The 27,034-nt window shown below is 48.9% G+C and overlaps 1 protein-coding gene across 1 annotated transcript; it reads right to left on the reverse strand.

The window, feature by feature from the left end:
* Window positions 1-17: 17 nt before the first annotated feature.
* On the reverse strand, window positions 18-27,034 carry MATN3 (matrilin 3). The gene is made up of 9 exons (XM_062208815.1): window positions 26,860-27,034; window positions 20,670-21,236; window positions 17,897-18,022; window positions 16,425-16,550; window positions 15,521-15,646; window positions 12,731-12,856; window positions 9,253-9,378; window positions 1,961-2,071; window positions 18-841 (listed from the first exon to the last, which is right to left on the reverse strand). Exons 1-9 carry the CDS (start codon window positions 27,032-27,034, stop codon window positions 786-788), a joined length of 1,539 nt encoding a protein of 512 aa, XP_062064799.1. The 3' UTR covers window positions 18-785.

Here is a 27,034-nt window from a genome sequence, read left to right on the forward strand (position 1 = left end):
TACAGGTTTCAAATACATAAGTGAAAAAGGTGTATCGCTGACATTAAAAAGCAACGTTAGATTTTGTTGCTTGTTATATCAACTTTATAAATATATAATTTTATCAATTGAAGCAAAATGATAAATTTGTATTTTTTTGTCCTTGGTAAAATGCTTAACATCCTAAATTCACATCTATTGCTGTTTGTGCATTTTGAAGACCAGAATGAATAAAAAATGTCATGTAATGGTCACTTCATCTGTTATCCCATTTTAGCTATATGAATTACAATCCGTTGCTCACAACTTCAATGATACTTCAGCAAAGGCCAAAAAGTGTTCAAAGAAACATTTCTAAATTGTACTTATCTCAATTATATAAACTTTTTTATGTGTAATTTGTACAATTTGCACTCTCAGTAATAAAACTGGTTTATATTCTATATACTGTCAAGAGTAGATCTAAAGTCTCCATCGTGAACATGTTTATCTTACTAATATAAACATTTAAAATTAAATGGCTCAATTAGTAGATAAAGAAAGAGATAGTAAACTTTTTCTTCTCTTTCCCACCAAACATTTCACAGTTGTAGCTCAGAGACACTAAAGTTTGCTCTTAATGAAGAGTTTACTTCCTTGGAAAAATTATACTGGTTTTCAGAAGATCCTCATACTATTTACCCAGTAGTTTTCAAGCATTTATAAAGGCAAATTATTAGCAGGAACACTGAAGATACAAGTGTGCAAAAGAATGAGTATTAAGTACGCCACGCTCTCCACACTGCTGGGTGAAAATTTTGAGCAAGTTAGCGATGTATTTGTCCATATTCATTTACTTGCAGCTTCTCCAAGATGTCATCAAGTGGGTCATTGTTAAGGCAACAGCATTTATTTCTACACATTAGAAAACAGAGATAACACTTGCAAAAGCTTCAAGGTAAAATAATTACATCCTATTATAAATGAAGGAAAAGAACAAGACCTTTTTGCTGCAAGTACAACTTTATCTACAACTTGGAAATTCTAATCTTCAGATCGTGATAAAATCTGGCCACTGCAGTGATCTTCAAATGCTTTTGCCCATATAAAGTTTAATTCTAAAATTACCTCTTGGTGGGGTAGGTGGGGGAAACAATATTAATAATGAACTTTTGGTTAAAGGAATCACTGAATTCTTCCTTTGTTTGGTTCTCTGGCGATCTGACTTTTCCAGGAAATGGAGCTGAGTCGAGTCAGGGTAAGTGAAGGGAATGCCTTTCTTGTATAAAGCCAAGAGAATTCCAATTGAGTCCAAGGAGCTTCTTAAGCAAGGGATGGGTCTGGAAAATCGATTCCTTTAAAACTGTGCCTTCCCCCAACCCCAAAAGTCTTTTCATACCCCCAGTTATACCTACCACAACGTGGATTCCATTCTTCAACAGTACATAAGAGAAACGTTATTAACTTGAGCTGTGTGGTAAAAAGTACTTTTCCTGAGTTACTCCTTTGACTTAAGAACTAATTTTTGAAAGTCTCTGAGACCATAGCATGTTAGATGTTGAAATCTGCCTTTTGATCACTTTGTTAGCCAAGTGTGCAGGTCTGTGTAACCTGAGATCCTAGACCCCATTAATGAGCTGACTTGTTCTATGTATATACAGATTATGAACTAAGAAAGCCATATTAAAGAATTATGGTATAATGCCCTCTATCTGTTACATAAGGGCTTGATTGGAAGCATACAACAGAACTGAATGAAACAGCATTAGAGAAAGTAACAGCTGGGCAGCTTTTACCTGTAAATATTACATGGATGAAAATGATCTATTAAACCATTGCCAAAGAACCACAAATTTAAAAAACAAAAAGCCACGTGTTACTACTGCCTGTCCTAAAACTTAACCAACGGGACACTTGCCTGTGGAATGTCCTAAAATCTTTGGTCAGTTGTAGCACCTAGTGTGGCTTCAAGCAGAAGCAGAAAACCTTCCAGAAAGGATATGTTTGGTGTTGAGTCTCTGAAGATACGAGCTAACCTTCTCCTGGAAAGCCACCGTGGCTTCACACCCACAGACGTCTTCAGTGGAAATCAGTCTCCGTGCTTCTTCAACAGCTGAAGACAAGGACGGTATGCAAAATGTCACAGCTATGCCGGAATTATAACAAATCAGGAACTCTACAATTCAACAGTTCCATTTCTTTAAGATTCATTTATTTGAAAGGCAGAGTGACAGAAAGAGAGAAGGAAAGACAGAGGGCAGAGGGGAGATGTCTGCCATTACACCCCAAATACCCTTGACAAACAGAGCTGCACCAGGTGACAGCAGCCAAGAACTCCATCCAAGCCAGGAACCAAAGCACATGAGCTATCATCTGCTGCCTCCAGGGCACAGCAGCAGGAAGCTATAGCAGAATCCTGGAGTAGCTGAGACTTGACCCAGGCACTACAATACAGGATACAGCTTATCCCACTGTGCCACAACACCCATCTCCAATATTTCTATTTGTAAGGTTTATCTAAATTCATTTTCCAGGAAGCAAAAGGATGTAAAACCAAATAGAAGGAGGAGAGAATACTTTGGAATGTTAATGCCACAGAGAAATTTGTATTAGGAGACACAGGGAAATGTGTGTAATTGTCGGAGCTGGGTGATGGTTCTATGAAGGTTCATTATATTATTCTCTATGCTTTTGTGATTGTCATCAGTTATCCATGATAATAAAAGTAAATTATTAAGAAGCTATTTGGGAGCAGGTGTTTTGCTCAACAGTAAAGATGCCACTTGGGATGCCCACATCCCACATGCCTTGGTTCAAGTTCCAGCTCCAATCCCAATTCTAGCTCCCTACTAATGCAGACCCTGGGAGGCAATAGATGACGGCTCAAGTAGTTGGGTCCCTGCCACCCACAGGGGAGTCTCAGATTGTGATCTGGACTCCTAGCTGGTACTTGGCCCAGCCCTGGCTGTTGAAGGCATCTCTGAAGTGAAGCAATGGATAGAAGGCCTCTCTATATATGTATGTCTATTTCTCTCTCTCTCTTGCTCTCGCTCTTGCTCTTGCTCTCTCTCCCCACCTTCAAATAAAAATTTAAATAAGAAAAACAAAAAAGCTGGTATAGTGAAGGCCCAGGATACAGAGGCATGACAATTCTGATACTATGTCCTCATTAAGAACTGAAAAAAAGTGCAATTGTCCTCTATTTTTATGACCTCAATATTTCAGAGATTGAAACTAGGTAATTTCTGATGTCCCGAACAAGTCTGCTATTCTATTGATAGCTTGAATTGAGAGTTCTAGTTCTTAACCATAAGTACTTTCAAACTAAATTTCAGGTCTGTGTTGACATTTAAGTAATTCAGAGACAGTGATAAAAGTAACTCCAATTTCTTTCAGTAAAGCAGATGTTTCTATTCAGTATCATAGCCCCTAGGGCTACAAATAGATATGAGTTACTTCCCAGCTCTGAAGACCTTGTATCATCTTCCATTGAGTGATACTTTGCCTGAGGACAGGCAATGGGCCTTTGCTCTAACATTTTCTCCCACATTCTACAAAAATTTTGGGCTGGAGACCATAAATTCACTTAATGAGATATAATCTATTTTCCTGTCCAAATCCAACTGCACCTTACAAGGACAACCAGCCCGAATCTCATCTTACAAACCAGAAAGTAGCTACTGAACTTCCACAACATGCCTGTCGCTCCTTACAGAGTATAAAATGAGCTCCTACAATACTCGCCCAGTGGTTGTCTTGCCTGGATAGGGCATGGGCTCAGTGGGATATTCTAATTAAAACATAGACAGTTGTATGTATGTATGTCACAAACTGGGATGTAGCAAATTTGAAAGTTGAAAGTTGGATCCATTCATAATAGCACCAAAAGGAATAAAATAATTAGGAATGCATTTAAAAGAAGTACAAGTGCTATACACTAAAAACTACAAAACATTGTTGAAAGAAATTAATGAAGGCTGAAATAAATGGAAACACACTCCATGTTAATGGACTAGAAGACTGTTAAAATAGCAATACTATCGGGGGCCAGTGCCGTGGCTCACTTGGTTAATCCTCCGCCTGCAGCACCGGCATCCCATATGGGCGCTGGGTTCTAGTCCCGGTTGCCCCTCTTCCAGTCCAGTTCTCTGCTGGGGCCTGGGAAGGCAGTGGAGGATGGCCCAGGTGCTTGGGCGCGGGCACCCGCATGGGAGACCGGGAAGAAACTCCTGGCTGCTGGCTTTGGATCGGTGCTATTTGGGGGGTGAACCAACGGAAGGAAGACCTTTCTCTGTTTCTCTCTCTCACTGTCTAACTCTAGCTGTCAAATAAAAAAAAATAGCAATACTATCAAAATTAATATATAGCTTCAACATGATGTCTATCAATGTCCTCACTATTTTTTGTAGAAATTGACACACGGATCCTAAAATTATCTGGAAACAGAAGAGACCCAGAAAAGTCAAAACACTCTCAAAGCATTTCAGGCATGAAACGCCAAGACTCTGTGGCAAAAACGTCCTACATGAAGGACCTCAGTGGGTGAGACCCCAGTGGAAAGAAGTGGTCATCAAAGAAGAATATAGTTTTCTCTGAAGGGAGGAGAGAACTTCTACTTTGCTTATGACCTTATCTAAATACTGACGGAGTCTGTGGATTCAAAAGACTTCCATAGCTTAGGCAGCTCATGTCAAGAGCCTCGGGTGATCACTGACATCATACATAAACGTGTTGTTAAATTAACAAGAGTCACTGAGCACTAACTTCCTATGCAGGACCTCTGTCCTCAGAGTTATATTATGAGAGTTAACAAAAAAACTTTTTCTCAAAGATTTATTTCATTTTAGTTTATTCAATGGAGGATATGCTTATGTCTCATAAGTTTTAGTTATGCCTAAGTGTCCAACTCCATTGCTTGTTTTCTTGGGTGTTTCTTTAATTAATGATAAAACTTGTTCTCAAAGACTTACTTTCTTTTAATGTGTTAAGTGGAGGATATTCTTATATCTCATAAATTATAGTTATGTCTAAGTGCTCACAAAAGATGTATCATTCTTGAGTGCTTCTTTAAAGTTAATTTTCTCAAAAAAAAAAAAAAGAAGTGAAATTAGCTTTGAGATGCAATGAGCCCTTGTGTCAACTGTTGAAAAACAGTTCTTTAGTTTTTTCATACAGATTGTTGAACTCTTTACTTAGTATAATCTTCTGTTAATAAAGTTAATTGAAAATAGATCTTAGTAAAAATAAGACTGGGAATAGGAGAGGGAGAGGAATTAGGGTGGGAGTATGGGTGGGAGGCAGGTACGGCAGGAAGAATCACTATATTCCTAAGGCTGTACTTATGAAATGCATTGTTTGTATTACTCAAATAAAAGGTTTCTTTGGAAAAAGAAAAGAAAAGAAGTTCTAGGATAAAAAAAAAAAAAACCTCCCAAAAAGAAGAACTAAGTTGAAGGACTCACACTCATGATTTCAAATCCTATTACGAAGCTACAGTAATTGAGAGTGTATGGTTCTGGCATAAGGTTGTGGATCGATGGAAAGAACAGAGAATTCAGAAATAAATTTACATTGATGGTCAGTTGATTTTCAACAAGTGTACCAGCGTAACGAGGGAAAGAATGATCTTCACTTCATCTTAGCCAAAAGGCTGAAAAGCAATTAAGAATGGTCTTTTCAACAAAGGATGCCAGGATAACCAAACAGCTGCAGGCACAAGAGTGAACTTAGGGGTGCCAGCGCTGTGGCTCACTTGGCTAATCCTCCGACTATGGCGCCAGAATCCCATATGGGCACCAGGTTCTAGTCCCAGTTACTCCTCTTCCAGTCCAATTCTCTGCTGTGACCCGGGAAGGCAGTAGAGGATGGCCCACGTGCTTGAGCGCCTGCACCCGTGTGGGAGACCAGGAAGTACCTGGCTCCTGGCTTCAGATCAGCATAGCTCCGGCTGTAGCAGCCATTTAGGGGGTGAACCAACAGAAGGAAGACCTGTCTCTCTGTCTCTCTCTCTCTCTCTCACTGTCTAATTCTATCTGTCAAAAAAAAAAAAAAAAAAAAAAAAGAGTGAACTTGGACTCATACCTCACACCATATTAAAAAAAAAAAAAAAAAAAAACTAACTCAACACAGAGCACAGCCCTAAATGTAAAGACTAAAACTCTGGGAAGAAAACAGGAGTAAATCATGACTTAGGTAAATGGTTTCTTAGGGATAACACCAAAAGCATAAGAACAAATGAAAGAAGAAATAAATTGGACCTTATCAAAATTAAAACCTGTTTGCTTCAAAGGACACTTTCAAGAAAATGAAAAGATAACCCACAGAATGGGAAGAAAAAAATGCATATCACATGATATTGTATGATGATTTATAACAAATGTCTGGAATAAGCAAATTCACAAAGACAGAATTAGTGTTTGTGGAAACACTTTATGGGTTGAGAAGAACTGAAGAGTGATTGTCAGTATAGCTTAAGTTTATTTTCAGAGTCATAAAAATATTCTAAACTAGACAGTGGTGATAATAGCACAACTTCTATGACTATATTAAAAACCAACAGAACACTGAAATGTATACTTTAAAAGAGAAAATTTTGTGGTATGTAAATTGCATCTCAGCAAAACTTTTAAGTAAAAAAAAAGATAAGGAGCTGGCATTGTGGCACAACAGGTTAAGCGGCCACTTGTGACACCAGCGTCCCATATCAGAGTGCCAGTTTGAGGCCTGGTTTCTCTGCTTCTGATCCAGCTTCCTGCTAATGTGCCTAGGAAGGCAGCAGAAGATGGTGCAGGCACTTGGTCCCCGGCCACCCACGTGACCAGGATGGAGTTCCTGACTGCTGGTTTCAGTCTAGCACAGGCATTTGGAGAGTGATCCTGCAGATAAAACAACTCTCTCTCTCTCTCTCTCTCTCTCTCTCTCTCTCTCTCCCTCTCTCTCATACAATAAACATTTGAACATGCATATACACACAAGTCCAAACTGAACTGCTGACCTTTTCTACCCCACATCTATCTGCCCTCATCCTCCAGTCGCTCAAATCTGAAATCTGAACGGCATCCTTATTCCTGCCCTGCCCTCCCTCACATCCAACTTCCAACTAAGCCCTGTCCATTGTACCCATAATAGACTGTGGACCAGTTTACTTGCATCAGCACTGGTGCCTCCCAGCTCCAGGCTGACTGCTGCAATGGCCTCCTAACTGGTCTCCCTTCGGCTTTCCATCCTCCCCCATCCACTCTTCACGCAGCAGCTGGAGGGACTTGGAAAGCAGGCACGGAACGCTACTGCTTCACTGCCTAAGAACCTCCAGGGCTCCCGTGGCCCTTGGAACAAGGCGTGAAGTCCTGTCCCCCGAGCCCAGACAGGCAGCAAGACTCGGCCCCCGCCTGCCCAGCTCCCCACAGTCTCAGCCACGCCTGCTCCGGCTGACTGCACTCCGATCACGAGGGCTGCCACCACACAGGACGTTCAATTCTCTCCTTCGTTTTTCCCCAGCATGCCAAATGCCAGCCTCGCCACTGCTCCCCTCAGTTCTCAGAAGCCAGCTCTCAGGGAGACCCTCTCCACTGGAAGCGAGTTCGCCCCAGGCCCATCCTCTCCGTTCCCTGCTGTGTGTCAGCATTGCTCTTGCTGAGCTGCCGGGTGCATGTTCACCTGTCTGCACTCATTCTGTTATCCAGAACCGCACATGCTTTGTTCAGAGATGTTCTTGCTAGCACCCAGAGCACAGTAGGCGCTGTACTATGAATTGGGTGGAGGAAGAGATTATTGAAGGAATTAGAACACACCAACTTCTGTGCTGAGAGCAAGATGAAGTTTGATGGAATTTTAAGAGAAACTCTAGTAGAGGAGATGGAAATGAAGACAGCCCTGGAAATTCAAAATACAAACATCGTTTGGGAATGTTTGATTCATGAAAATTAACTTGTGTAGGACACATATATGCTATGAATCAAAACAAAAACATTAACAAATCTACTGTCTAGCTTAAGAATTAAACATGAGGCCGGCGCCGCGGCTCAATAGGCTAATCCTCTGCCTGCGGCACCGGCACACCCGGTTCTAGTCCTGGTCGGGGCGCCGATTCTGTCCCGGTTGCCCCTCTTCCAGGCCAGCTCTCTGCTATGGCCTGGAAGTGCAGTGGAGGATGGCCCAAGTGCTTGGGCCCTGCACCCCATGGGAGACCAGGATAAGCACCTGGCTCCTGGCTTTGGATCAGCGCGGCGCGCCGGCTGCAGCGGCCATTGGGAAGTGAACCAATGGTAAAGGAAGACCTTTCTCCCTGTCTCTCTCTCTCTCTAACTGTCCACTCTGCCTGTCAAAAAAAAAAAAAAAAAGAATTAAACATGAATCTTGTGGAAAAGACATCATTTTAAAACAGAAAAAAGATGAATACAATAAATCAGATGTTTGCAATACATATTAACAACAAAGAACTTACACTGTGAAGGACTGTTATGAATCAACAAGAAAAATATAGGTAACCCAACAGGAAATTTTTTTTAAAAAAAGGTAGCATTTCCAGATACAGAACTTGATGACTAATATACACAGGGCAGACGCCTCCCCTCCTTAGGAACAAGGACATGGACAGCATCTAGTAGACTGGTAAACACGTAACACGACAAAACCAAATGTCGGCACGGACGTGGCTCTTGGGCTTTTGTAAGCAAAGCAGGGTGAGGCAAGAGGCTCACGGGGAAGGAAGGAAAGCGCAAGGGCTGGACTGTCGGAGTCCACTGCGATGTCAAACAAACACACCACAAGACTAGGGGAGAAGGAGTGGTCTGGGGCAAATATAGCAGAAAAGAAGCTTTAGAAGGAAATGAAGCTGGGGGCAGTGGGACAGTGGTTACCAGGAGCTGGGGGCAGTGGGGAATGGGCAGTAATGGATTAATGGGTACAAGGTTTTAGTTTGAGATAATAAAAAAATTCTGGCGACGGATGGTGATAACATTTGTACAACTGAGGATGCTTCACGCCACTGAACTATACACTTAAAAATGATCAAAAGTAAATTTGATGTTGTGTTTACCACAAAAAAAAGAAATCCAGTCTTAGAGAGAGACTTTAATTCAAGTGAAAAAAGAAAGAGGATGGACTCGGATCCAGGAAGGCGGATGCTATGTAGCCAAGGAGGACCACTGCTCTATTCTGCAGCCAACTGGGAACCGCTAGAGGATTCTGCCCAGGACAAAGGATCGTGTCTGTGCTTGGGACCGGAAGGAAGAAAAGCCCGTGCCTCGAAGAGTCTCCCACCAAACAAAATGGGCTTTCAGGGCCCGTCTTCACCTGAACACGTCTTCCTGTCCTCATTCAGGGAGTAGCCAGGAAAGCAATCGCAGTGGTAGGACGCCGTCCCATCGCTCACGCACACATGCTGGCAGCCGTGGGTGCCCAGAGCACACTTGTCACGCACTGGGGAAGAGAACAGTCACGGTCAGCCACAGAGAAAACGAAACACAAACGTGCGGGAGCAAGAAGCTGCGGTTTGGGGCCGACAGCGTATCAGCCCTGTGTTTCAGGACGAAAGCTGGTTCCTTCTCCACGTCTCAGCTCCCTTGGCCTCCCCATCCGTCACAGACTCCCCTTCCTTCCTCTCTCGTGCAAGCTCTGAGGATGCCTCCTCCTCCTCCTAACACACAGGTGTCCCTGGCTCTCGGCCATCCTCCGCACTCACCTTTGCCCTCCCGGTGACTGTCGGCATCTCCAGCATCTCCAGCTACCCGTGGATCATCATCGCCATCACCACAAATAATTTACCTAATTGCACGGGGAGCTAAGTTCCACGCTGCACAAACAAGGGCTACTGACCAACAGCCTGCCCTCGATAGCTTACAACATGGGAGGGAAAACAGCGACACACACACACACACACACATGAGCACAGACAGAGAGAAAAACAATTGCAGTGTTAATGATATTAATCTGTGCGATCTGTAGGGCTGGATCAGGTCGTACGTATTATCTACTGCAAGGAAATAATTGGTCAAGGAGGAGACAGCAGCCCAAGGGCTAAGTGCCAGGCTGCTCCTGTGTCCAGTCTGGCCCAGGACAAGTGAATACAGCAACTCTGCCCTTAGGAGAACCAGAAAGGCTTCCTGAGAGATGCAGTTTCTTCCTTTGCCATTGCAGGAGCCATCGTAGTTCTCTTCATTCCCCTCTAATCTCTTCAGCGTCATTCCATGCTCAAAACCTCCCACGGCTCCCTGTCGCCTGAGAACAGCTTTGTGTGAGATGCGAGGTTCTGTGTAATCCATGCAAAAACTCCTTTCCATCCCTAGCACGGACGCTCCCGACCATCACTGCCGTTCAGATTTTGTTCGGTAAAATGTCTCAGAGCACAGTGTTTCCTCTTCCCTCACATCCTAGCTCAGTACCCAGGCAACAGGTAATGACGGGATGTGCTTCTGGCTCCTGCCCCGGGCTGGGGCTCCACGTGGAATTCACAAGCTTTCCCGCCTCCCCGCAAGGAGAAAGCAGGCCACGAGGGATGATGAGACCTAAGGTATACACTTCAGCTTTAGAACTTTAAAATGTTTAGTACAGGGAGTGGTGTAGAGCCTGCAACTAAGATGCCCACGTTGTATCTGGGTGCGACTCCTGGCTCTGGCTCCTGACTCTAGCTTCCCACCAATGCAGACCCTGGGAGGTGGTGGCAATGGGTCAAGTAATTGGATTCCTGCCAGCTGTGTAGGAGACCTGAATTGAGTTCCCAGCTCCTGGCTCCAACTCCAGACACTGCGGGCATTTGAGGAGTGAACCAGCAAATGAGAGTGGCCTCTCACTCTCAAATAAATAAAAAATTATTTTCAAAACTAAAGCACAGTGGTCAGCATTGTGGCACAGCAGGTAAAGCCACTGCCTGTGGCTCTCGGATTCCATATGGGTGCCAGTTTGACTCCTGGCTGCTCCACTTCCCATCCTGCTCCCTGCTAATATGCCTGAGAAAGCAGTGGAAGATGGCCCAAGTGCTTGAGCCCCTGCACCCACGTGGGAAACCTGGAAGAAGCTCCTGGCTCCTAGCTTTGGACTGGCCCAGCTCTGGCCACTGTGGCCATTTGGAGAATAAAACAGAGGAACGGACGACCTCTCTCTCTCCGTCTCTCCCTCTCTTTCTCTGTAACTCTGCCTTTCAAGTAAATCAATAAATCTTTAACAAAAAAAAACCTAAAGTATAGACATCCTTGGTTTCCTGCCACCCTGTCTTTCTCTCCTATCCCTTTGTGCTAACCTGTGCTTTGTACAATGAGGCAGTGTGGTTCAGTGGTTAAGAGTGTACGGAACACTGGAGCAAGTGCCTGGCTTCAAACCCTGGCTCTACTCCCTACCAACCAAGCACCACGGGCAAGCAACTCACCCTGCCTGCGCTGCGGCTTCCTCCTAAAGTTGCTGAGATCACGAATTAAAGGCACGATTGTGTCTCAAACGCCTAGCACGAGGCGTGCCCACAGGAGGCTCTGAGGAGTGCTGGCAGCAGTCCCCTGGGACTGCGGCCTCAGGGGTCAGCCTTAAGTCACACTTCTCTTTTATGTTTTCTGGAAGTAACGTGCTTCGCTCTATTCCATGGTATCTGTTAGTTTAAATGAATTTGGGGTTTGTTTCAATTTCACAGCTCCTCAATGTCCCTGGCATCTGCAGCTGGGATCCTGGGAACCAGTTTGAGGAGCAGGGCTGCAGGTGAGCCCTCTCCACCCCAGCGGGCCCTGTGCCACTCCCCTGGACAAACCAGCACAAGCCGGCCCTGCCCTGCTGCTCTCCTCTCCTCTCAAGGCCCAGTTCCGGCCCCAGCGCCCTGGGTCCCTCCCAGGCTCCGCCACACTTACAGCCCTCAGCTCCTGTCACTTGCTCTCCGGAGCCCTTTCCTCTCTGCTCACAAAGGAGCTGGCTCTCTGCACCCAGGCTATGATTACACGTCTTCTGGGTCCTCACAGTGCTTGGGGCATGTCTGCTCGATGCACACTGACTGCAATTTCTAAGAAATGCATCCCACATCTGTCTTGATAAGATCCCAGAGCACAGGAATGCGTCCTCAAGGAGAGGAAAATATACGTTAAAGCTAAAAAAAAAAAAAAAAATTCAACACACCCAGTGCACACACCACCTAGAGAGCTAGGAACTTCTCTTAGGTGTGTTCTTCCATTTATGAATGCCACCCTGTTCCGCCAGCGAGTTTAAATCAAATTAATGAGGATTAGCAGTCCTGGCACGGGCTGGTTAGCCAAGTCACAAGGCTCAGATTCACTAAGAGTAATCATGTAGAAACAGCAGGGAATGACTTGTTGCAAACTTGCTGGAACATCTGTGTGGGTCCAGTTCAGCCACTGACAAAGTCTCCTTTGCTAGAACGAGGCAGCTGTAAGATGAACGCTACAGAAGAGTTCTAGGCCAAGTTTTAGCTGGAAGACGATCAGTTCTGCCTATCACATCAAATGGTTACTGTCCAACTGACCTCCTCCGAAGTCTCCCACTGACTTCAAGAGTCCCCAGTGTGTGTAGCTCTAAGTTTTTCCTGGACAAGGACTCTACAGTTAACGGACTTTTCTCATATCCCCCATTCCCTACCCATTTCACAGTAATTTTCTGAAGTAATCTATGTTTGCAAAACACACTGGGCTCACTACCCTTTGGGCAGGGTGCGCTTCAATCTACATGCAGGGTGGAAGATCTGATCCCCAAGTTACCTTGAAGAACCTGGCTTCTGGCAAATCGCACCTTAGTTTCCCTGTCAGAATCAGGCAGAGATGAGAGTGTGTTGCTCGGAGCTCACCTGAACATGTCTTTTTATCTGCATTCAGCGTGTAGCCCTCATAGCATTCACAGTGATGGGAGCCGTCTCTGTCATTCACACAAAGGTGCTGGCACCCATGGGTGCCAGAAGCACATTTATCTTGAGCTGTCAAACAAAAGTGCAAGAAAAGAGAAACAAAATGTGGCAGCATGTCTTATCATCCATAGATAGAAAACTTCTCTGCTACTAGAAATTTGTAAGAGCAAAACTTTTTGGAAAGTATTCAAAGCAATCAGTACTATTCATGATGAGTGGCAGTTAGCTGGGGTAAATAAATAAGTATTCTCTGACCATCCCCAGTTCCTTGTCAAAGCCACCGATGCTAAGCTTTCATAGCCTTACTATCTGCTCAATGTTTTCTACAACACTCCTTTAAGGTTTGCCACAGTTACCTCAACTCAGAGGGAGACCAGCAGTTGTGTGGCTCATTGCACTAGGATCAGAAAAACAGAACTCGAGTTTGAAGAAGTCCAGTCCACTGCTCTCCTGCTTGCTCAGAGAGGCAAATGAGTCCAGAGGAGAGACACAAATTTGCACTCAATGCATCTCCTCTGGCCCGAAATGCTTCCAACTCTATCCTATTTTCTTAACTTTTCATGTTTTAAATAAGTTCAGACTTACAAAATCATTGGAAAAGCCGGCGCCGCGGCTCAGTAGGCTAATCCTCCGCCTTGCGGCGCCGGCACACCGGGTTCTAGTCCCGGTCAGGGCGCCGGATTCTGTCCCGGTTGCCCCTCTTCCAGGCCAGCTCTCTGCTGTGGCCAGGGAGTGCAGTGGAGGATGGCCCAAGTTCTTGGGCCCTGCACCTCATGGGAGACCAGGATAAGCACCTGGTTCCTGCCATCGGAACAGCGCGGTGCGCCGGCCGCAGAGCGCCTACCGCGGCGGCCATTGGAGGGTGAACCAACGGCAAAAAGGAAGACCTTTCTCTCTGTCTCCCTCTACTGTCCACTCTGCCTGTCAAAAATTAAAAAAAAAAAAATTAAAATTAAAAAAATAAATAAAAAACAAAATCATTGGGGAAAAAAAAAAAAGAGTGTTGTTTCCCCAAATGTTAACACCTTGACAACTGTAGTATGATTGTGAAAAGCAGGACTTCCATGTGAATGCGACCTGATGCACTAATCTACAGACTCATTCGATGTTGCCAATCAACCCAGGAATGTCCGCTGTCTGATTCAGGGTCCAACCTGGGCTCCTCCAGGGCCGGTGTTGTGGCACAGCAGGTTAAGCCAACATCAGCAATGCCAGCATCCCATATAGGCACAGGTTCGAATCTCAGTTGCTCCACTTCCAATTCAGCTCCCTGCTAATGAGCCTGGGAAAGCAGCAGAGGATGGCCGCAGTGCTAGGGCCCCTGCACCCGCATGGGAGACCCTGCTGCAGTTCCAGGTTTCTGGCTTCAGCCTAGCCCAGCCCTGACCACTGTGGCCACTGGAGAGTGACCCAGTATGGAAGATGGATCTCTCTCTCTCCCTCTCTCTCTCTCTCTCTGGCTGTCTCTCCTTCTTTCTGTTAACTCTGTCTTTCAAATAAATAGATAAATCCTTACAACCCGGGCTCACACACTGCAGTAAGTTGCCAGTCTCCTCGACTCTGGGACATTCCCTCAGTTGTCTTTGTCTTTTACGGCTGTCCATTGGAAAAGCTCTGGAAAACGATTTCGCAGACTGGCTCTCAGTGTGTTTATCTGATGTTTCCTTATGACTGTGAACTTCTAGCAAGCTCTCCACAGACTTGCAGTGGTGTCACCTATCACGTCAGGGGACGCAGGACACCACTGTGCGTCATCACTGACAATGTTCACGCGGCTCACCTGGTGAAGGTGGCATCTGCCTGTTTTTTTACCACTATCAAGTTGCTGTCTTTGGCTTTGAAAGCCATAAGAGTTTGTGGGTTTTAACTGACGAAATTTTCTGTGGCATTCGGAAAGGCTGTAGGGCTGAATACACAGGAGAGGAGCAACTCATTTATCCAAGTGAGCCATTAGACACAAGCATTACTATTACTACCAGGCACAGCAGGGGCAAGCATTCGGCCTAATGGTTAAGACACTGCTTGATGGCCACAACCCATATCAGAATGCCTGGGTTCAAGTGCCAGGTCCACTCCCACTTCCAGCGTCCTTTTAACGTGTACCCTGGAAGGCAGCAGGGGATAGCAAGAGTGCTCAAGGCTCTTCCACTCACATGGGAGACACAGACTGAGCTCCTGGCTCCTGGCTCCAGCCTGGCCCAGCCCTAACTGTTGTGGGCATTTGCAGAGTGGACTAGCAGATAGGAGATCTCTCTGACTTTTAAATAAATAATAAATACATAAATAAATATTTTAAAAGGGGTGGGCCTTTAGCATGACAGTTAGCACTCTGCTTGGGATACCCACACCCCATATTAGATTGTCTGGGTTTGAGTCCCAATTCCACTTTATGTTCCAGCTTCCTGATAATGCACACCCTGGGAGGCAACAGGTGATGGCTCAAGTACTTGGGTCCCCATGTCCCACATGGCAGAACTCATTTAAGCTCCCAGCTCCCTGCATTGGCCTGGCCCAGCCCCAGCTGCTGCAGGCATCTGGAGAGTAAACCAGCAAAGAAAGATCTCTTTCCATCTGTCTCTCAATTAAATAAATAAAAATACTTTTTTTAGAAATGGGAAAAGCCCAAAGGTGGCAGCAGAAGAAAACAGACCAAGGTCCCAGGCCAAGTCCCCTCCACTCTCAACACAGGGTGGACAGGCAAGGAGCGACTGTAGGGACTCCTCCTCCACTCACCTGAGCAGGTTTTTCTGTCTTCATTCAAGGTGTAACCATCGTAGCACTCGCAATGGTAAGAGCCAGTTCTGTCATTCACACAGATGTGTTCACATCCATGAGTGTTAAGAGCACACTTATTGATAGCTAATAAAAGATGGCCGGGACAAAAGTGAACAGGTAAAAAGAGACAGCGAGGGGTAAACAAACAATGATGAGCCACACTCTTACACACACACAGTGATAATGAAACGGCAGGTGCAGGGGGCGGGGCAGCTTGTTTCAGAGAAAGTGGACTGGACTCGGAATTGGGTACCAATTTTCTGGTGACTTGGGCAAGCTTTTTCGTTGCATCTCATTGGAAGTGAGTAGGTAGAATTAAATGATCTCTACATTTTCTTCCTCTCCCATCCAAGTCTAACCAGGCCCGACCTTGCTTAGTTTCTGAGATCAAGGGCAGCCTCTTTGAAATACATTTCCCTAGGGTTTAAATGACAAATGAACTGACTCCCCATCCTTCACTGGCTCCATGTGCCAGATTAGTGAGGGACTTCTCAAAATCTCCTTTTCCTTCTACATTCCATGAGCATCTATGACCCTAGAGAGGAAGCAGTAGCTTGCACTTAATTAAATGAAATCCAGGAAAAACTCCAAATTCTCAAAGGAGCCCATCCTTACCAGCCTTTTCCCCTTCTCTTTCCTCTGACACTAGCATTAAGTACTGCAATAGCTGGCTTATGTTTTATCTCGATTTTATCCCCGTGTTCCCTTTCAAGGAAGATGTTTGATCATCGAAAGAACACCAGCCAAAGGCAACGAGGCAAAAAAGGGTCAGGGAGTCAAAGTGTGGGGCCAATCCACACCCTGGAGCGTATGTCCCCCCAGATAACTTCTAGCAGGCCCTGGCGCCCCCAGCAGGCCTCACCTGAACACGTTCTCTTGTCAGCATTCAAGGTGTAACCTTGGCTACACTCGCAGTGGTGCCTGCCGTCCCCATCACTGATGCACACGTGCTGGCACTGGTGCGTGCCAAGCACGCACAGGTCCACAGCTGTGTAAAAGGAGGGAGCGGTGGTGTCAACACGCAGGAAACATTGCAGAACCTTTCTCCCCGTCCCAAAGGCATCGCTCTTCAGGTGCCTTTCCAATTCCCTACACTCACACTAAGACTCGACTATGTGTCTTCTACCTCGGGCCTCTTACAAGCATCAGTCACAAAGTAGAAAGGGTCCTCAATTCAAAAAGGACAGATTTTGCTATGGACTTCCTCAGAGCAGAAAGGGAGCTCTGACTGTGGACCCCCGGATCAGGCAGGTGGATGTGTTATTCAGCTTCATCCACCTGCCCAAGGAAAAGGCATCTGCTTCCCAGCCATCTGACGTGGAAGTACGTCTGCCCGCAGTGCCATGAGGTAGTCGCCCCATTGCAACTAAAACCCGGGTTCCCGGGGCTCTGCAATTCGTGTCTGAACAGCATCCACACACAGGTGTGCCGCTGTGTCTGCCACTCATTCACACCTGGCAGGTGGGACACATGGGGACAAGCAAATGGTGGAAGGCAATCCGGGGAGCCGCCTTCAGAACATGCAGCATGGGTGACAGAGGCCACATGCCTTACGTCTTCAACCTCAAGGCTCTGGTATCTATCTGTAAGAATGAACTCCCGGGTTGAGTACAAACAGGTTGTTTGAAAACAAGGAAGGACAAAATAATGAGATTCTATTAGCTAAGCTTACATCTGTTTGCTCCTGGACCCATTTATATCTCATTGGGGTTTCTCCTAGTGACTTGTTTTGAAAGATGAATCAATGAATTTAGTCATTTCTGAGCCCAAGGAGGCCTGTTGGAGGAGGCTGGCGCTCCCCAGGCAGGTAACCCAGCCTCCATCGCCCTTGGCCACAGGACAAAGCCAATATTTTCCCAGGAAGGGCCTTTTCATGGCGTGATCTTTCTAGCCTGTGGACTACAACAAATGAACTGACTCCCCATCTTTCATGGCTCCATGTGCCAGATTAGTGAGGGACTTCTCAAAATCTCCTTTTCCTTCTACATTCCATGAGCATCTATGACCCTAGAGAAGAAGCCATAGCTTGTACTTAATTAAATGAAATCCAGGAAAAACTCCAAATTCTCAAAGGAGCCCATCCTTACCAGCCTTTTCCCCTTCTCTTTCCTCTGACACTAGCATTAAGTACTGCAATAGCTGGCTTATGTTTTATCTCGATTTTATCCCTGTGTTCCCTTCCAAGGAAAATGTTTGATCATCAAAAGTACACCAGCCAAAGGCAACGAGGCAAAAAAGGGTCAGGGAGTCAAAGTGTGGGGCCAATCCACACCCTGGAGCGTATGTCCCCCCAGATAACTTCTAGCAGGCCCTGGCGCCCCCAGCAGGCCTCACCTGAACACGTTCTCTTGTCAGCATTCAAGGTGTAGCCTTGGCTGCACTCGCAGTGGTGCCTGCCGTCCCCATCACTGATGCACACGTGCTGGCACTGGTGCGTGCCAAGCACACAGGGGTCCACAGCTGTGTAAAAGGAGGGAGCGATGGTGTCAACACGCAGGAAACATTGAAGAACCTTTCTCCCCATCCCAAAGGCATCGCTCTTCAGGTGCCTTTCCAATTCCCTACACTCACACTAAGGCTCGGCTATGTGTCTTCTACCTCGGGCCTCTTACAAGCATCAGTCTCAAAGTAGAAAGGGTCCTCACTTCAAAAAGCACTGATTTTGCTATGGACTTCCTCAGAGCAGAAAGGGAACTCTGACTGTGGACCCCGGATCAAGCGGGTGGATGTGTTATCCAGCTTCATCCACCTGCCCGAGGAAAAGGCATCTGCTTCCCAGCCATCTGACGTGGAAGTACGTCTGCCCGCAGTGCCATGAGGTAGTCACCCCATTGAAGGTGAATTTTCACACGTAGATACCTTTTTTGCCCACATTTGTGTGTTCAGCATGCGTTGATCACTGATGATACAAAGATAAAAGTGGTCCCCACCATTCAGTGACTTCTGGCGCCGGGAAGGAAACCAGAAGTGAGCCGGTCGGGACAGCTGTACAGCGCAAGGAGAATTTGCACTGAGATCACTGTGAGCCCGGCGACAGTGGTGGAGATGGAGGTGAAGTCCTGGCCTGAGGCGAAGCCTGGCCTCATCTCAGCCACACCTGGCCAGCATGCCCTTGTCTCTCCTGCCCAGCACGCGGGGCCCTCACAAGCTGTCACTGGCTTTGGTGGCTCCTACTTGGCATTCATGAGCTTCCAAAAGAAAGTGGCTACACAGGGGTTCTGCAATTCGCATCTAAACAGCATCCACACACAGGTGTGCTGCTGCGTCTGCCACTCATTCACACCTGGCAGGTGACACACATGGGGACAAGCAAATGGTGGAAGGCAATCCGGGGAGCCGCCTTCAGAACATGCAGCACGGGTGACAGAGGCCACATGCCTTACGTCTTCAACCTCAAGGCTCTGGTATCTGCAAGAATGAACTCCCGGGTTGAGTACAAACAGGTTGTTTGAAAACAAGGAAGGACAAAATAATGAGATTCTATTAGCTAGGCTTACATCTGTTTGCTCCTGGACCCATTTATATCTCATTGGGTTTCTCCTAGTGACTTGTTTTGAAAGATGAATCAATGAATTTAGTCATTTCTGAGACCGAGGAGGCTGGCGCTCCCCAGGCAGGTAACCCAGCCTCCATTGCCCTTGGCAACAGGACAAAGCCAATATTTTCCCAAGAAGGGCCTTTTCACGGCGTGATCTTTCCAGCCTGTGGACTACAACAAGCTGCCCCTCAGTCTTTTTCCATAGGGAAGGCATCTTTCCCCCAGAACAAGCATCTCTTTTACGGACTCGCTGCTCGCTGCTTTATGGCCTTCTCGCCACCCCCACCCCCACCCCCCCCATGCTGGCGATGAGACCCACCTCTGCCCTCTGCCGCAGACCAGCATCCCTAAGCTCTCCCCCACAAGCAAGCCTGGGGGCTTTCCTGGGAGAAAGAAAGCCACTTTCTTTTGGAAGCTCATGAATGCCAAGTAGGAGCCACCAAAGCCAGTGACAGCTTGTGAGGGCCCCGCGTGCTGGGCAGGAAAGACAAGGGCATGCCGGCCAGGTGTGGCTGAGATGAGGCCAGGCTTCGCCTCAGGCCAGGACTTCACCTCCCATCTCCACCACTGTCGCTGGGCTCACAGTGATCTCAGTGCAAACTCTCCTTGCGCTGTACAGCTGTCCCAACCGGCTCACTTCTGGTTTCCCTCCCGGCGCCAGAAGTCACTGAATGGTGGGGACCACTTGTATCTTTGTATCATCAGTGATCAACGCATGCTGAACACACAAATGTGGGCAAAAAGGTATCTACGTGTGAAAATTCACCTGAACTAGACATTGGTCCACACCTCCTTGGATAATTCCACAGAGGGCTTCAAAAAGTTATCACCAAATGACAAAAAATAAAGCATGACCCCCACAAATCATGATCCTGACAGTGACTGAAAATAAACCTCATCCTTGAGTGAATTCATATTCATGGATTTGGCTAATTCATGCTCAAAAATTCCCATGAAATTAGCAACATTCATATTCAAACTCCGTGCTAAAGGGAGAAAGAAATAAATGGAGGGTAACAGAGCTGAGACCCCCAATCTTCTCAGTCTCATATCCTGTGCTTCCACAGAGAAATAACCAGAGAAAGAGCCAATTGGAAAACCAGCCACCATCTGCACAGGTCCACACCCACGGTTATGCTGGACCACAAGCCGCTGTCTGCCGCGCGCAGCCATCACCCCCACCTCTGGAAGGAGAACAAGTGGGGTTCTGTTCCACCTGGAGATGGTAAAGTGAAAGAAAATATCTGGAGAGAGGCGTCTTGATTTTTGTTTTATTTTTTCTGATCCCATCAGGCAACAGCAGGATTATTTATCCTGGACATTTCCAGACCTTCCCACTTGTAATGCAAACATAGAGGTTTTATGAGCAAACCGAGTTCCATATAATGCAGCTCTTATATTCCCACACCAACATAGCTGTGTTTAAATAGGGGAAAGTCATCCAAAAACTATTGCATATATTTAAATTTCCCATATAATTTCTACCAAAGGGAAAAAAATGAATAAATCACTCTTTCTCTGGTTACCTAATGCTGGCCTATAACATCCTAGAAAGATCTACTGACTTACCGCAGAAGGTTTCCTGGAATCTGGAGGACAGCTTCTCGATGACCCCGTAAGTCTCCACGTACAACACGTGCTCGTCCAGGGGATCACTGGCCATCATCTGGAGAGACTCCTTGTCTGCCCGGTCCACACCCACGGCATAGAGCTCAATGCCGGATGCCCGGGCCCGAGCCGCCACCTCATTCACCTGGTCCTGGGGCCGCCCGTCTGTCACGATGATGGCCACCTTAGGGATGTTGGAGGCAGGCCCCCGGGCTCCCGCCTCCACCGTGAAGACCTCCTCCATGGCTGTCTGGATGGCCAGCCCCGACATGGTGCCTGTCGACAAGGGCGTGATCCGCGCCACGGCCTGCTTCAGGGACTGCTTGTCTGAGTAGGTCTGGAGTTGGAACTCGATCTTCACGGTGCTCGCGTAGTTCACCACGGCCACCCGTGTGCCGGCCGCCCCGATGTCCAGAGTGTCAATGATCCGGGAGACAAAGGTTTTCACTTTGGTGAACTCCAGAGGCCGTACACTCCGAGAACTGTCGATGATAAAGACCAAGTCCAGCGGCCTGCTCTTGCATACACCTGCCAAGAAGGGCGTGGGAGCAGAAAAGACCAGGCAGGGATAAGACCAATGGTCCAGTCCTCACTCCTACAGAACGCCAGGAGGCCAGGCTGGGTGCAGCCCCCAACCCTGCTGCCTTCCCCACTACCCTCCCCCCATCTAGGTGTTGAAAGCACCAAGACACTCAGCACCCCCTAGCGACAGTGCACAAAGAGTTGTGGGGTCTCCCGGATCCCTCACCTATAGGCTGGCTGAGCCCTGAAATTTCACTTAAACACTTAGGGGCTTGCTCCAAGGTCCCTCGTGACTCCTAGGAGTGAATGGATCCCAGACATCTCTTGGGCACCTTGGCTATTTGAGGAGATGAGACCAGGCGTCCCTGAGCAGGGTCTACGATGGCCAGCCTCACCACACCAGCCCTGTTCAGGCATCCAAAGGCAAATTGAGGAAGACACTCTTACGTGCTATGGGTGGCTTCCCTGTCTTTATTTTTTTTAAAGATTTATTTATTTACTTGAGAGGCAGGGTTATACAGAGAGAGAGAGAGAGAGAGAGAGAGAATTTTCCATCCACTGTTTTGTTCCCCAATTGCCTGCAATGACCGGAGCTGTGCCAATCCAAAGCCAGGAGCTTTTTCCAGGTCTCTCACATGAGTGCAGGGGCCCAAGGACTTGGGCTATCTTCCACTGCTTTCCCAGGCCACAGCAGAGAGCTGGATTGGAAGTGGAGCAGCCAGGACTTGAACTGGCACCCATAAGGAATGCTGGCACTGTAGGCTGCGGCTTTACCCGCTATGCCACAGAGCCGGCCCTGTCATCTATTCTTTGCTGTTTTCCTCAACTCAGCTGGTAAGTCCTCCGTGAATACAAGAAATAAAACCAGGTACTTTGGCAAGCCATGACCCCTTCTTGCTCAATATATATACACACATGCACAGCACAGGCACACACGTGCCCATGCATATGCACACACGTGCAGCCCTGAATGCAAATGAGACCTTTGGGCAAGAAGTGTCAAACAGGGCTCTCTCCTAAGAAGGGGCTGGAAGCTGATGCAACTCTAAGAAGGCAGTTTACACAGAGAGTAAAGTTTTGAGTGGACTCAAGATAAATCCCAGCCGGCGCTGCAGCTCACTAGGCTGATCCTCCGCTTGCAGCACCGGCACCCCGGGTTCTAGTCCCGGTCTGGGCGCCGGATTCTGCCCCAGTTGCTCCTCTTCTAGTCCAGCTCTCTGCTGTGGCCAGGAGTGCAGTGGAGGATGGCCCAAGTGCTTGGGCCCTGCACCCGCATTGGAGACAGGAGGAAGCACCTGGCTCCTGGCTTCAGATCAGCACAGTGCACCGGCCGTAGCAGCCATTTGGGGGGTGAACCAACGGAAGGAAGACTTTTCTCTCTGTCTCTCTCTCTCTCACTGTCTAACTCTGCCTGTCAAAAAAAAAAAAAAAAGATAAATCCCTAGGCTAGGCAGTTCATAGAATAAAATGCCTTATCTGGAGCACGCATTTTCACCTCTGTATCATTGTCTTAAAAATCTGAAAATTACCCTCTTGGATCTATCCCACCGCCTGGTGGCATTAGGAAATAATACCTCGCTTCGGGTCACACTTTGGGGATCACAGTACCCACACACAGCCCTGAGATGCTGGGGGTGCAGAGATTCCCGTGCCCACTTCACAGATGAGAAGCCTGAGCTTCGGGGACAGGTGAGGACCGCAGAGCAGCAGGGCACGGGTCGGGATCCAGGCCTCCTGACTCCCGACCTGGGCTGTGCACTGCATCAAGGTTGCATCTCTGTGAGGCAACATTTTCCACCACAAAAATCCACATGAACTCATGGACCTCATGTTGATTTTGACACATACCCTGCAATATGCCCTATGTCATACATTTGGTTAAGCGCAAGGGAATTTTTTTTTTTTTTTTGACAGGCAGAGTGGACAGTGAGAGAGAGAGACAGAGAGAAAGGTCTTCCTTTTGCTGTTGGTTCACCCTCCAACGGCCGCCGTGGCCGGCGCGCTGCTGCCGGTGCACCGCGCTGATCCGAAGCCAGGAGCCAGATGCTTATCCTGGTCTCCCATGCGGGTGCAGGACCCAAGCACTTGGGCCATCCTCCACTGCACTCCCTGGCCACAGCAGAGAGCTGGCCTGGAAGAGGGGCAACCGGGACAGAATCCGGCGCCCCGACCGGGACTAGAACCCGGGGTGCCGGCGCCGCAAGACAGAGGATTAGCTTATTGAACCGCTGCGCCGGCCACAAGGGAATTTTTAATCTTTCTTTAAACAACCTCAGAATTCCACTGCGTCCTTAGAGATTTCCCAGGAGTCAGGAGCAAGGAAGAGCTGTGCGGGGAAATCCTTCCTGGAGATGGGTCTGGATATTTTACAAGATTGGTGCAAAAGGAAAATCAAAAGATACAAACCCTAGAACTGACAACGCGGCACTAACACCCAGATGGTGACCTTATGAATATCACGGTTGTGTTCTTCTAATTAAACATGGAAGTAGTTCTTCCTTCTGCACTTGGCTCTGCACCCTGAATCCTGTCTTCAGGGGGCTACAAACAGGAGGTGCGGAGGGCAGAAAGGCCCCCGGCAAAGGTGCCCATGGGTTAGCTTGCAGGGCAAGAGACCTTGCCGGTGTGATGCGGTGAAAACCTCCTTGGGAAGGAGACGGATGGCGTGGGCGGGCCCCCTGCAAGGCCCCTTAAAGTGGAAGAGGGAGGCAGAGGAGGGCTGACGATGCAACAAGGACTCAACCTGCAGTTGCTGCTTTGAGGGTGGAGGGAGCCAGGAGCCTAGCAATGCGGCAGGACTCTCCATGCTGGAAAAGCAGGGAACGTTCTCCCCGGAAGCTCCCAAACAGGAGCAGAGCCCGCTGACGCCTTGACTTCACCCCAGTGAGACCAGAGTCAGCGTCCGCCCCCAGAACTCTGCACTGTGATGTTTTAAGCCACGAGAGTCATGGTAATTGGTTCTGGAAGCAATAGAAAACTCAGGATGCTTCACCAGGGTGGCAGGGATTCTGAGAACATCTGGTGCCTTCCTGATTGGTACCCCCTCAACAAAGATTACTTTTTTTTTTTTTTTTAATATTTATTTGAAAGGCAGAATGACCCAGTGGGATGGAGGGAGAGAGATTTTCGATCCACTGCTTCACCCCCCAAAGGGACTCAAAAACTTGGGCCAGGGCAGGCTGAAGCCAGGAGCCAGGAGCCAGGAACTCCATCCGGGTCTCCCACACGGAAAACAGGGACCCAAGCACTTGGGCCATCTTCTGCTGCTTTCCCAGGCCGTAGCAGGGAGCTGGGTCAGAAGCAGAGCAGCCAGGACTCAGCTGGTGCTCTGACATGGGATGCCAGCGTCGCAGGTAGCTTAACCCGCTGTGCCACAAGGCCGGCCCCATGAGTTGCTTATAATCCCACTCCCATTTACTAAGCAGCAGCAGTTTGATCCTCAAGAACAAAGAAAGTTTCCCACAATAGGTTTCCACACTCACACTAGACTAGTCTCCCACAGTCCTGCTGGACACAAAGGGCCGTGGCAAAGCTCAGCGGCTTCTGGGTACCAGAACGACGGGCTCTGGCAAGGGGTCGGCTGTGGTGCTCACCGAGGGACCAGCATCCAAGGTCAGGGCTGGACTTGGGGTAACAAGAGCAAGGCCACCGTGCAGAATCTCCCAGCCCCATCTCCCAGGGCGGTGGGTCAGGACTAAGGTAAGGTCAGCTTCCAGAACAGTCGTCCCCATCCTGGCCACATCAGCCACGTTTAACCCTTCTGAGCCCAGCACCTCCTGCCTCAGCGGCGATGGCTTCAGCATTTCAAAGCTGCCCGCTCAATCACTGGGACCGGTGCAGCCCACGGCCCCTAGAGCTCCTTCTAATCCATGGCTGATGCAGCCCACGGCCCCTAGAGCTCCTTCTAATCCATGGCTGGTGCAGCCCACGGCCCCTAGAGCTCCTTCTAATCCATGGCTGATGCAGCCCACGGCCCCTAGAGCTCCTTCTAATCCATGGCTGATGCAGCCCACGGCCCCTAGAGCTCCTTCTAATCCATGGCTGATGCAGCCCACGGCCCCTAGAGCTCCTTCTAATCCATGGCTGGTGCAGCCCACGGCCCCTAGAGCTCCTTCTAATCCATGGCTGATGCAGCCCACGGCCCCTAGAGCTCCTTCTAATCCATGGCTGGTGCAGCCCACGGCCCCTAGAGCTCCTTCTAATCCATGGCTGGTGCAGCCCACGGCCCCTAGAGCTCCTTCTAATCCATGGCTGGTGCAGCCCACGGCCCCTAGAGCTCCTTCTAATCCATGGCTGATGCAGCCCACGGCCCCTAGAGCTCCTTCTAATCCATGGCTGATGCAGCCCATGGTCCCTAGAGCTCCTTCTAATCCATGGCTGATGCAGCCCACGGCCCCTAGAGCTCCTTCTAATCCATGGCTGATGCAGCCCACGGCCCCTAGAGCTCCTTCTAATCCATGGCTGATGCAGCCCACGGCCCCTAGAGCTCCTTCTAATCCATGGCTGATGCAGCCCACGGCCCCTAGAGCTCCTTCTAATCCATGGCTGATGCAGCCCACGGTCCCTAGAGCTCCTTCTAATCCATGGCTGATGCAGCCCACGGCCCCTAGAGCTCCTTCTAATCCATGGCTGATGCAGCCCATGGTCCCTAGAGCTCCTTCTAATCCATGGCTGATGCAGCCCACGGCCCCTAGAGCTCCTTCCAATCCGGCCAGAAGGTGCAGGTGGGACAGACCCGCAAGTCAACCCTGGACCCCCAGGAACTGGTTGCATGCAGCCTCTCTTGAGCAGGACTGCCCTTGGCCTTTGGTAAGAAAAGCAAAATCACACAAAGCACGGTAGGAGCCCGGGAGGCTGAAGCACCAGCAAGAGCTCTTGCCTGGGGGTTGGGGGCCCGGAGCTTCACTCTGGGCTCTGATCCTGCTTGGCGGGTGCCTTCGCTGGGACAAGCCCCAGTTTCCCAGGGCACGGCATGGAGGTAGTGGCTGAGCTGCCTGGTGTGCGACGCCGGGAGCTTTGCTCTGCCTGGGAAACCCACTGGCCCAAAAGCAAAGCCATGTTCGCCAAACACCCCAAAGCACTTTGGGGCCCTGGGGATCTCAGAGAGCCTAGGCTTAGGCAGAGGATCTGGTTAGGGTGAGGCGGACCGGGCTGAGGCCAGGACTGTTACAGGGCAGGTCGGCGGCACCCGGGGGCTCCTCGGGTTTCTCTCCTGGCCTCTCCTCACACCCATGCCCTCCTGCCTGGCCGAATCCACTGGAGCACCGGAGGACACGGGGAGGACCCCACAGGATCCCAGGGTGCTGGAGTCCAGGAGGGCCAAAAAGGGCATCTCAGGAAGGGTTGGTTCAGCTGAACTAAGAGACTGGCACGGGGCAGGGAGGCGGATCTCCGGGGTCGGACGCTGGAGCTGGCCTGGATCCTAGCCCGCCCAGAGGATCCCCTCATCCTTCTCCGGTCCCCGCAGGATCCTCGCGCAGGAGATGGAGGCCCTCATGCAGCGAAACTTGACGGCCGCGCGACTCCCCCACGCCCCTGGCCGGACCCAGACCGTCCCCACCCCTGCCCTGCCGGACGCCCCGCGCGCTGCCCCCCGGGCTGGGGCCGCTCCCACCGCGCCCGACTGTACCTGCGGAGTAGGGCGCGCGGGTGGACGCCGCGGGTGCAGGGCTGCCCCCGGGGCCGCGGGTCCCCAGCCGCCGGGAGCCCGGGTGGGCCAGGGGGCCCGGGGTGGTGGGAGACGGCAGCAGCAGCAGCAGCAGCGGCAGCGGCCGCAGCACCAGGAGGAGGCGCGGGAGCGGCAT

This window comes from Lepus europaeus, chromosome 13, assembly GCF_033115175.1.
Source record: "Lepus europaeus isolate LE1 chromosome 13, mLepTim1.pri, whole genome shotgun sequence".
In the NCBI taxonomy this organism is placed as follows: Eukaryota; Metazoa; Chordata; class Mammalia; order Lagomorpha; family Leporidae; genus Lepus; species Lepus europaeus.

Bases quoted from the DNA above. Each gene is read 5' to 3' on its own strand.
- MATN3 (XM_062208815.1), bottom strand. From the start codon at position 27,034: ATGCCGCTCCCGCGCCTCCTCCTGGTGCTGCGGCCGCTGCCGCTGCTG. The intron at 16,551-17,896 runs GTGAGGCCTGCT...CCTTTTACACAG, and splicing joins TGACAAGAGAACGTGTTCAG to CTGTGGACCTGTGCGTGCTT. The intron at 15,647-16,424 runs GTGAGGCCTGCT...ATCTTTTATTAG, and splicing joins TGACAAGAGAACGTGTTCAG to CTATCAATAAGTGTGCTCTT.